At 38.8% G+C, this 12,479-nt stretch overlaps 1 protein-coding gene across 1 annotated transcript; it reads right to left on the reverse strand.

Moving 5' to 3' along the window:
- Nucleotides 1-4,217: 4,217 nt before the first annotated feature.
- On the reverse strand, nucleotides 4,218-8,278 carry npy8br (neuropeptide Y receptor Y8b). The gene is made up of 3 exons (XM_033972734.2): nucleotides 8,075-8,278; nucleotides 7,753-7,853; nucleotides 4,218-6,374 (listed from the first exon to the last, which is right to left on the reverse strand). The coding sequence occupies exon 3, from the start codon at nucleotides 6,238-6,240 to the stop codon at nucleotides 5,140-5,142; it is 1,101 nt and encodes a 366-aa protein (XP_033828625.1). The 5' UTR covers nucleotides 6,241-6,374; nucleotides 7,753-7,853; nucleotides 8,075-8,278; the 3' UTR covers nucleotides 4,218-5,139.
- Between the last annotated feature and the right edge of the window lie 4,201 nt (nucleotides 8,279-12,479).

The raw sequence follows: 12,479 nt of genomic DNA on the forward strand, positions 1-12,479 counted from the left end.
TCATAACGATTACTGTTGGGCAGTGGTTTGACTGAGGATTTTTAAATAATGATGAATCCCACATCCAAAGAGTCACCATATTTTGTTGCTTGTCTTGTGGTCACCTTTGCTTAAGCTTTGTTTAATAGAAAAATGTTAAGAAAAAAAATCCCCTACAACGTAATGTCCATCTGGCTGAAATTGGTCATTAAGGCTGCAGTAACTAATCAGATTAATCATGATTAATCGATTATTGAAATAATAAACAAGTAATTTAATATTCACAGTTATATAGACTGTACAAACAACATGGAAGCATGGTATATGCCAGCAGTACAAGAAAATGTAACCTATGTCATGTTCTTTTGATGAAACCACATAGTAAATTGGTTTAGCTAGGCCCTATGATAATTTTTGGTATACCTTTTTGTGTGTTGAGAGATGCTCTTGGTCTATTGAGCTGAATGCTGTCTCTGTCCATTTGATTTTCTATTTACTTAAATGTCTTCCAAATGCATTTATTTTTCTTTTCTTTTCCCATATGTACCTTCTAGTTGCAGTAAAATACATAGCAAGTTCACATTTTAAACACTATCAACAGGTATCAATTGAATACATAATCTGGAGATTCAAAGGTACATTGTCTCTAAACTTCTGCTCTTTGCCTGTGCTTTTTGAAGTGGACCCAGGCTGTTCACCGTGTATTGTGTTTTTAGCCTGAAGGACCCCAGTAGAAACCCCAAGGTATAGCTGTAACCAGGCAACTAAAGCAGCCTGCGTTTTCTAATCAAAGAAAATAGAGGGTCAGACTCACAGGCCACAACCTAAATTATCCAAGTAATCTACAGCTTTTCTACCACATATGTGCTCTGATCTGCTCAGAGGAGCTCACTACACTTGCCTTACTTTTAGCATTCATCTCACTGCTGTGATGTGACATCCAAAAACAAATGGGGTGGGAAATGAATCAAGCATATCTCATATCCTAATCTCAGACGTGTTACTGATGGTAAAATTAAATACAGCTACCCTTTTTGTATATTTAGCCATTTTAATACATGATACAATGCTTAGATTATATTTTGAATAGATTACAAAGTCTCAAAACATTTTAAAGGTGCACTATGCAATCTATCTGAAAGAGTGTATGCCACCTGCTTGTCTCGAAGTTTATTGCTCAAAAATACCTTGGAAAACATAAAGTCTACTGTGAGCAGGGTCGCCTCTCCATAGATTTGAACTGTAACTTGGCCTGATGCTGTCACCTTGTCTCCATGGAGATAGATATGTGAAATACCATACTGTGGAATATTCCAAGCAAAGCAATAACATTTCCTTGGACAGAAGCAGGTGTTGTACTCTCCACCAGAGTTTACATAGCACACCTTTCAGTTACCACCTTTGTGGGTGAAATTTCTCAACACAGTGTCTTATAGAGAGTTACATTGCACACAAACTCTGGAACAGCTTTCCTCTGCACATCAGGGCTGCACAGACACTAGAGCACTTTAAGACTCTCCCAAAGACACACCTGTTTGCACTGACGTTCAACACAGATTAAGCTGCAGCACTTTCTAATTACATTTGCATAATTATGTTTTGAGCCAAAGATTATTTTTTACCTCATAATTTTGTTATTCTATGATATATATTGGTTTATATCACTACATATTCAGCCATGTATAGCACATACATTGCTATACATCGTTTTGTCATATTGGACTTAAATCCCCCAATGCTTGTGCCACAGGGAGATAAGGGAGCGACAGACAGAGAGGTCCAGGGGTTTGACCTGAGCAGTGCACTGGACATGTTACCATGGACCACAGCATTGATCAGGACTTCAACAGCAACAACACGTCTCCATGTGACCTTTTCTCTTTTCTCAAACATCAAGATTAGTGTCTCCCTGGGTTCAAAGGTCAACCAGCTACTGTTTCTGTCAGGACCAGACATGTAATATTGCTTCCAAAGATTAGTTTGGTACATTTTAGAGTTATTTGTTTTTTTTTTTTTTTTTTTTTTTTTTTTTTTTTTATAAAAATTCTCTCTGCTACACATGCCTGAAACATTTGGTGAAATCACTATCAAATTATTGTAGGCTCAGAGAAATATTAGGGGAAACTTGGGAAAAATAGACTTTGAAATGAAATGTTAATGAGAATAGAAGACAGAGGATGCTAAATTGTAGCCTGTGCTTTGAGCTTCCAGGCAAAAAAATGTGTCTGAGAATTTAATTTCAAAACAACAGCTTGGGGAAATTTCTGGCCAACAATTTCTTCGTTCATGTTGTTCCTGCGATTGGAGGAGAGCGATAGGATATGAAAATCTGTCTAAATTGAAATTCACAAAGACGAGAGATGTTAATCTTTCTGGACTGACTCCAGGGACAGGAGGAGAGAGACTGAATATGTGGACTTGGTAAATCTTTGTCTCTACTTTGCTGTACTCCTCAATACTGTGTCAAGTGCTGTACCTCCGGCTTCTCTCCTCCTCCATAGTGAGCATGACTTCCTGAATTAGAGTGGATTTAAAGGGACTTAGAGAAGAAAGGGTTAGTAGCGCTCATGAGAACTCATTTTAGGCAACAGTAAAGGAAGCAACGAGCCAATTAGTGTGACAAGAGATGCCCTGAGAGCTCTCCTGGGGCTGCCTCTGCCCTTGGAGAGTCGTAGTTGTCCAAAATGCTGTTACAGTTCAGAGATTTGTTTTGTATTTATTTCAATCTTGTTTCTAATTATAAATCCAATTGGATTGGTAAATCCAATTTATTTTTTTCAAATCTGAATCAGATTGTTTTATTGGCATTGTCAGTGAACAAAATTGTCAGTGAACAACATTGTTCACTAGCAACTTGCTTTGGTGGCATCAATGAAAAATAATAGTATAATATGATAAACTATGATAAAAACGCCTGCTGCCTTTTGCTTTTCCCAGTATTTTTATAATCATAATTTGTATAGCAATATTTTTTTCTTGTATAAAACAATATATATATATATTTTTTTTTTTTACTTTCCACCACTCGTCTAAATTCAAATCCAGCCAATAGATGCCAACATATTACAAACCTGAAAACCAGTAGACCCAAAAAGTATGTATTTCTTTGCGAGGAAAAAAAAAAGTAGCATGCTGTTTTCTATTAACTTTATGAGGCATCGACAAAAAAATGGGACATTCTCTAAATAAAATATGTAATTGCTTAATGGTTTTTAACAATGAAAAGAGGGACAGGTGATCACCGTAAACCAATAAGCATTTTGTCTGACAGAAAGCAATTTAATATTTACCATGGTGCATTCCTACTGTTTACGCCCCCAAACAAAAACACTGATTTATTAAACATGTCTAAAACGAGCACTGATTTTTGCCTAAGCCCTGAATAATGCACAGTAACAGATGCACTGCACTGGGTCTGACCTCATCTATAATGACAGGGTTAAAATAGTGCTGTATTTTTAATCTACACATCTCCACAAACGTGTTGATTGGCTTGTGTTTGGACGTGCTTTAACCTGTGAAGGAAATGAATTTGACACTTGGCTTAATGATGAAGTCTGTGGTCTCAGAGTGGCATTTTATCACAAATAACCCTCTCAGTTTAGCCTCTGTCAGTGATGAAGATGGAACACTGTGAGCTGACCTAAAGCCACTAAATCAATATAGGCTCTGATGGAAAGAAGAGCATTTCTTTGACATCATTGCGATCATTATGTCACTCAAACTATCACAAATGCATCCGTATGTAGTGGAAGTTGTGAAAAAGTAGTCAATAGTCCAGTTCAGAGTCAAAACAAAACATTTACTAATATCGATATGGTGATTAGACTTGAATTTGACTAATTCTACTTGTATTTGGGCTCATTTTGATTAGTGTTTGACATCATGTTTTAATCCAATCCCTCATTCATCTTGTAGTGGTAGGTTAAAAAACATTTTCCTGGATAACTTAACAACTATTCAGGAATTTTTATTTTTTTTTCTATTCATATGATTTCTTTGTCAGTATCTTGCTTTAGTATTGATTATCTGGTTATTGATTTATTTTTTGACAACCCAATCTGACTGGATAGAAAACCAACATTTAATCTATTGCATGTCATCCAAACGGGTAATTAAATATCATACATTTGTATGTATGATACAAACCAGGGAATCTCAAACCATAATATATCAAACATTACATTCTAATTTATTACATTACAACTGTCAAAACAAAGTACATTCAAGACTTCTTTCACAAATATATCATAAAGGTTTAATTCATCACACAAATAAAAGTGACAACAGTAATCCTAATTCCTCAAATCATCTATGCTACACATTGCTATTTATTGCCACAGATTTATAACTGTGTCGTACACTTCTCCTTATCCATATGTAATGCACGGAAGTCTATAGGGTTATATACAGCGGAAGAGGCCCTCTACTGACACTACTTGTATGGCACTTTTAAATTTATGGTGGTCACATCTTTATGCAAAAAACTACAGGCACATGGCACACTACTATATGGTATAATGGTTGAAAATAGACTGCATGAAAATAGACTGCATGAAAACACCGCATTGGCTTCACGAGGTTCATTATGAAAACATTATTGTTCATGGGAGTTTTCGATAATAAGAACAGCGTCTGATGAAGCAAATAAATCGCCTGGATGAATGCCTGGGGCCCCATTTGCAGCTCTAATGTACTTGCCGACAGTTATGCAACAAAACTGTCAATAATCATTAACACATCTTGGTTCGCTATCAATTTACATTTTCATCAATACATGCATCTTGGGGAAATTAAGCAAGACACAGCTGCACCGTTTGCCTCCCACATTGTCAGTAGGGTTTATATAGATAGATTACAAGCGTGTTTTTTTTCTTAAAAACCATGGTATTCTTCAGTAGAATACTTCTTGGTTGACCCCGATGCACCCCTTCAACCATCATTTTGTTATGTTCTGCTTCATCTGAAATAGAGGCCAGCGGTTAAGTGTCTCCAGCCTGCTCCCATCGGACAGCAAACTGTGAGCTTTGTAACTTTGTAAATGTCACACTCCTGCTATTGCACGCAGTGAAGCAAGAAAAGCTTTAAAGAAGGATAGTGGCCGTGAAGAGCAAAACAGGCCCCAAAAACAGACTTCTTGTGTCTTTGAATGAAAACGTTTTAGGTGTTGGCACTGATGGATCCATTGCTCAGCATTGACCCCTTGGTGACCTCCGTGCTAACCGTCGAAAGTGGCACAGTCTCGTATCTCTCGGTGACCGCCCAACAGCGACACCTCAATATGGTGGACTTGAGCTGCTTTTGGAAGTTGCTGTTGAGGAAACCGTATATTATGGGGTTGATGCAGGTCGATGCCATGGCTGTAAGATGACAGAATGAGAAGATGACGTCATGGCTGCAGGTGGGCAGAGCCTCGTGGTTCCAGTCGAAAACAGTGTTGAAGGTATTGAGAGGCAACCAGGCGAGAGCGAACGCCACCACGATAGCCGTTAGCATGATGTTAATCCTTGTAGCGCCTTTGTTTTTCTTCTGTGTATTGTTCCCACTCCGCTCCACTATCTCCTTCCTCCTCCTCAGGCGTAAGTAGATGTGCAAATAGCAGATCATTATAAGGAGAATCGGCAGGAGGTACTGGAAGACAATCAAGGAGGTTGTGTAGGCTCGCCTCATCGCTAACGACGGCCACTTTTCCATGCAGACGAGCTGGTCGGAGAGTGGCAGAGGGATGCTTAGGTTCTGGAAGGGTAATACCAAAACGTTGTAGGTCAAAAAAGGCACGGAAATCAAACATGCCACCACCCAAGTGCCCGCCACAGCAACATAGGACTGGGCGACTGTGGGCTTCCAACCAGTGGGGTGGACTATTAGCTGGTAGCGCTCCATTGCAATCAGAACAAGGGAGAAGATGGACACGGAGACGGAAATACATTGGACGAAAGGGGTGAGCTTACACATGGCGCTACCTAAAATCCAATGGTCCATCAACGTGTATATTATGGTCACAGGAAGGCAGACGATACACATGAGGATATCGGAGCAAGAGAGATTGGCAATTAGGATGTTAGTGACGTTACGCATCTCCTTGTGCCTTGTGATGACAAAAACGAGGCAGGAGTTTCCAATAAGTCCCATGGCCAGGACCACACTGTAGGCGATGATGAGGAAGGTGGTGCCACTGACAGACATTGAGCAGTCCTCAGTGGTTAAGGCCAGGTCTCTCCACAAAGCGTGGTTGTAAAAGGAGTTGTATTGGAGATCCATATTTGCACTTCAAAAGGCCGACTCTAATTAAACGGATTTGTTGTGTCACACTTCTTGTAATTGCCTCATGAATTCGTTTTAAGAAGGCTGTCGAAGCTTGTGCTTAATTTTAAGATTTGTCATTTCTTCAGTGCCTGGAAAAAAACAAACAAATAAGATTTTAATATTCTCCTTACTGTATGAGGAAACAAGGAACATGTGAACTCTTAATTAAAGGTGCACTATGTACCATTTTTGGTGTGTGTGTGTGTGTGTGGGGGGGGGGGGTATGTATGTATGTAGGGGTGTGTATGTGTGTGTGTGCGTGTGTACATTCATAGAGATGTCTGTCTGGAATATTCCACAACACAGCATTTAACCTGTATCTTGAATGTATTCAGTTACAGGTATTTTAAGTCCCTGAACAGCATCTGAGAGCAGGGTTATCTCTCCACAGCTCTGACCTGTAACGGAGCTGTCTGCTTGTTGACGATATGGAACATTCTCGGCAAAGTAATAACATTTCCACAAAGACAAGCAGGTGCCAAACCCTCCACCAGAAGAGTTATAGTACTTTAATTGAATTGGTTAAAAGATGTCATCTAATCCAGAACTGTAGTGAGCCACTCATTAGCAGATAACATGTCTACAGAGACTGAAATGATTATTATTTGGAGAAACTAATTTCATGATTAGCCAGTTCATTTCAAAGCAATACATGACTCAGAAAAAGCTTATCTTTCTTAATTTTCTGGGGACAAGTTTTTACATTCCTTTTCCCTGTTCCAGGTCAATTTCAGGATCTGTGCAACAGAACTGGTCTCATTGGTCCAATTTCACCTTTGTTAGCAGCACTTACTTTCACACAAAGAGAGGTTTGAACATCATGATTATAGCAGTGAACATATATCAGTTTGGGGGATCCTTCTTGTCCTAAACCTCAGTATCTGTTCTGTTGCACCTCAGGACAGCAGCTCACATCTCCACTTCTCTACACCGCTGTAATGGCAGGCTGATTTACATTTCCATCACAATAACTGTAATAATGTCTGCTCCTTTACACAATCGTCTCCCACAAATGTTTGCTCCGCTTTTGACGGAAGCAATTTATTCTGTTTGGTTCATCAGGGAAAACTCTCTCTCCTGCATTCTCAACAACACAAACATATATATACTGTCAGAGAATAATAAAACATAGACTAAGCAGTGTGTTCTTTCACTGTGCAGGCAATGACAATAATCTACAGCACACCACATTTTAACCCATGTTTTGTCTTCCACATCATGCAGTATGTTTCTGCAAGGACATTAACTGCATTTGTGGAATGTTTTTCATTTTAATTGAGAACCAAGCACAATAGATAACAATGATTGCTCCTTGCTGTGCATTATTACCACGATGCACAGTTATAGGCGTGCGAATAAGGAGACATGGACAGTGACAAAAAGCACGCATGGTAAACTATAGTCCTTTTCATTCACCAAAGGATTTTGAAGCATATCCACGCTGAATGAAAAAGTTAATTTGCATACCTGGTAAACGTCCTCAGTTGTTTCCTCTAATCTCTGTGTCGGGCTGTTCCACGCTGGGACAGGTGCACATAATTTAAGGTAAAATCCATAGGCTTCAGCGTCTGTCCAGAAGTAAAAACATAATTTATTTCTACGTTAAAACCCTTTAAATGGACCTCCATAACAACAACCTTACGGACGGGAAAATGCACAGTGTCAGCAAAACAAGGCGCACAGAGGAGGAGGCATCTGCCTGATGAATGAGGTTGTTTAAAGATCGTAAAGAGTAAAGACACACCTGAAAACACGGACTTTTACTTTTAGCTCAAGCTCCGTTTCTTACCAGAGTGTGGTGTGTGGTCTGCTCTCTCCCACTTTCTTCGCACGGATCTTCGCGTCAGGTGAGGAGAGGAGGTGAGGAGAGGAGGTGAGGAGAGAGGAGGTGAGGAACAGACGTCCTGATGAGCTCCTGATGAGCGCGCGCGCAGGAGCACAGCGAGGAGTGGAGCGAGCTCTTAAAGAGACCTTATGTATCACACACTCTGCTGGGGATGGGATGGTGGAACATGTTACATAAGACATTTCTCGCCGTGACATGCACGCGCACCGGACGCGCGCACGCGCGCACCGGACGCGCGCGCACACACACACACACACACACACACACACACACACACACACACCAACACACACACACACACAGACACACTGACGGCAGAACTATTTCAGCTTTAACACTGCACCTGAAGAAGAAAAGACAATGCATCACTATAGACATGTGCATGTTTACGTGCTCTAATGGCGCCCCTCTTACCACCAAAATGTGGTTTAAAATATGTCTTTTCTCATTCGAACTGATCTTGTGCTTTAGGCCTTGGTAACCAACACTTTTTTCCTTGATAACAGGCAAAATAGAAATAGCCTATACTTTACCTTAGTTCACTTAGTGCTGCTGCAAAACATTCTTACTCTGAGAAAGTGAGAAAGCGACGCTTGGTCAGTGCCCTTGGCTACAAAACCACAGAAGTTTGACTGAGCCCACACCTGTCACCAGATCACTGGATCTTAAAGGGAACACTCTGGAGCAGGAAAGTCACCTGGAGAAGATTCTGCATGGAGATATACAAGTTTTATGCCGTTCTGTGGAAGATTAGGCTATTTTAAAGGAATAACAATTTAATCTAGTCCATTTTAATGTTTAAAAGTTACAAACTGTGGCTTTAATAAACCAGGACAATTCAACCATAAAAACTGCTCTACTCCTCATTAAAAAAAAACAACAAAAAAACATGATTACAATGTTATGAAGTCACACATGTCTTTTCTGTTTTTGCTCCATTTTATTTAGAGGAATATACCAGGAAACTGCCTTTATCATATTTGGTCCTAAAAATAGGCTATAGCTACAATTTAAAAAATGAGATCTTAGGACCATCAGGCATTATTGATTTGACCTATATCTGTGTGCAAATAACTTGTGTTGTTAAAAGACAGCCAAACAGATAATTCCTGATGTAGCCTATTTTCAACTTACTGGAATATGCAGTCTTCGATTTCAAAAGATGACTGTCTTTCAGATCATCAGACAGTATTGATCTGACTTACATCTGCGTCAAATACTCTTAAAAGATGTAATACAAATCAGACAGTACAGACACAAACAGCACTACTTTTGATATAAAGGGGTGAGACCCAGCATGGTCCAAAGTCTCACTTTTATAGTAGTAATAGTTATTCATTTTATATGCAAGATTTGCAATCATTGTCTGACTAAAATACAAATAAAATCCCTGTACAAGAGTGGTGACCCAACACACAAGTAGGAGACAGTGTAATGGCTGTGAATTGTCAACAAAAATTGGATTTGGCTTATTGAGAATGAGAATTTGTGGGTTGTAGGCTATTTCCTGCACACTCTGTTGCTTTAGCAATTATTAGGTTGCATTATAAATTTCATTTACATTTTAAACCCAATAGTTTCTATTAAAGTAAACTTTATAGACAAAAGTATGGATAAGCACTTGAATGACATTCTTTGCACATGGGTCAATTGGCCCCCATTCAACAGAGGGGCTGCTACGTCTTCTTTAAAATACACATATTACAATTATTTGTGTGAGAAATTACAAACATAGACATCAAACTTTTAGATTACATACAAAAAGCAAACTGCAAATATACAGTTTCATGATAGGAAAAGCATATTATATACACACTGATAAAAACATAGCCTAAATCAGCATAAAATATTTAAATGGAAAAATGCATAAATACATTTTTTCTCACTATCACTTTGTCTACCACAGCCACATGTGGTTGGTTTTATGGGCAGGGCATCTGAAGTTAAAAAAGGATGAAAAGAAATGCTAAAATGGGTAGTCAAAAACAATGCATTCAGAAGGACTGGATATGTCCCTGATTCTAATAATGAAATGATTGTACACATTGACAAAACTTACCAACAATAACATTTGAGGAGGGTGAAGTCACATGTTGTATGTGCACAAAGCAACACTGTAGCATTGCTGCATCCTGAAATCTCACATAAGACAAAAATTCTATAACTGCCTCATTAAAATGCCTTCCTCTTCCAATCTCACACTAGAGACTATTTTAGACCCATTTTTCTTTGCACCTTTTCTGCTTGTGCAACAGATTGTTAACTGCTTCTTCACACTGTCCCCACACACTACTGCTCAGAGCTGCACTGGTGCTCTATCGGTGCAGTTCATTATACTTGCACTGCTCAAACCTCCAAAGACAAGTCATTTCTGGACTACCAGCAGTGCAGTTGTTGAAAAGGTGATATGTAATTATGTCATCATCAACCCTTCAAAAAGTCTGATGTGTAATGGCTTGTACTTACACTGTCACTCACTCCTGATCCTTCTTCCAGGTGTTTTGACACACAGTCATCCGAAGGCAATTGTGACGTAGAAATGACAAGCTGTCGGGGGCAGCGAGGACACAGTAGGAAATGTAGGTGGGCTTGATCTATATCAGGTTATAAGTGAATTTATTTTTCTTATTTTGCCTGGAGAACACACTTTTACATGTGTTGTGATGGTAAGACCTTTTACATTTTTGTTAATGATTAAGATGAAGCTAATTATAGGGGTCTAGATAGCTGCTGGTCAAAAATGAATATATACTTATATATACTTAACAAAAACTGTTTCTTAGGAGAAAATGACTGAATGCAAAAAGATGCTGGGGAGAGGTAGAGGGGAAAAATTAAACGGTGACAGAAAAATGGGGCAATTTGGACAATTTGTCAAGTACATATCTACAACTGACTAAATGATTTGTTATTTGTCTTTGTATGTTATATTATTTCAGTTATGTTTTGTTTGATACAAATGTTAAACTTAATAGACATTTGATTTATAAAAAAACAAACAAAAAAACTTTCTTACTTTTTATCACCTTCCTGTCATATTCACTGTCATCTGACACTCAACCTAACAGCTTTCACATCATTCCAGTATGCAGTAGCATGCCAAAATAACCCTTCTCTTTTTTGATCTCCTGCATTCAGCAGTGCAAGGGTGTTTCTGGGGCTCCCAAGACAATACCCTGTGTAGCTAATCTAAAATAGAGACTTGATTTACATTCATGCATGGTGACAATGGCAGGAGCCTTTACAATACCTCAACACTAATTTCCTGGATCACTGCACATATTGATCAGTTCACATGCTGACAGGTACATTAGAAAATACCATAGGTGTAATATGTTGTTTGATTATTGTATTAATTAAAAAGGCTCTATAAAAAGCTTGCAATACGGCTTCAGATAGTCGTATAATGTCTTGATAACCCTGTTATGTTCAGTGGAAATGAATGGTGACCTGGCCTCATGTTAAAGTGAATCTTGGCACCATCATTGTAATCGTGTCCCACAGATTCCCAGAGGCTTTTTAGTTGACCTCAGTTCTGTACAAATGCCATGCTGCTGGAGGAAGCCTGCATCAGTCAAATCCCATGTGACGGAAGGCGCCCTTCTGCCCCCCTGATAAAATAGGACTTTAAGAAGCTCATTTATTCACTAACAGAGCACTATGTGTGGAGTAATGTGTACTGCAAAATAGATAAATGTCATCTTTTAAGAACTATTATGGTTTCAAAGTCTTCAGTCACTATGATATGTGCCCCATGTTGTCCCTCAAATCAGATTTCTGGTAATCAATCCAGCCCGTGCAAGGAGTGAGAAAGTCTTACTGTCATTGATCACGGGACATGACACTTCAATATGCAATACTTTACTGACTGCCCTGCAGGTCTTTTTTATTCCTATAGTCTTTGTAAATGTGACTAGGATTAATTGGACTTAATTAAAATGCTGAATTCAGTAGGTGAATAACAATCTGGACAAAAGCTAGGAAGTAATATCAGCATTCACTCATCTACTGACTCCAGTTAGTGGCTATGGATGACCAGGTCAAGCAAGCTTTTATCTAACACTGGGGATAATGTCAAATTTGATGAGGCGCAGACTATTAACTGCATGGGTATTGAACACACAACCTACAATTTTACCATCATGTAACACTCCAGTTTCATAATTATGGAGAACCTTCTTCAATTGGTTGTCAATTGATTTATTGTTGGTAAAGAAAATGTAAAGTAATTTAACAATGTTTTGAAAATTCACTTCTCAGTGATGTCTGCCAAGAGTGTTTTGTTTTTTTTTAATAGATGTAGACCAATGCTGCAAGTGTATATTTTTAGCCCAAGAAAACTGATATT

This window comes from Periophthalmus magnuspinnatus, chromosome 9 (assembly GCF_009829125.3).
Source record: "Periophthalmus magnuspinnatus isolate fPerMag1 chromosome 9, fPerMag1.2.pri, whole genome shotgun sequence".
Lineage (NCBI taxonomy): Eukaryota > Metazoa > Chordata > Actinopteri > Gobiiformes > Gobiidae > Periophthalmus > Periophthalmus magnuspinnatus.

Coding starts and splice junctions, on each gene's coding strand:
- npy8br (XM_033972734.2), bottom strand. CDS start 6,240: ATGGATCTCCAATACAACTCCTTTTACAACCACGCTTTGTGGAGAGAC.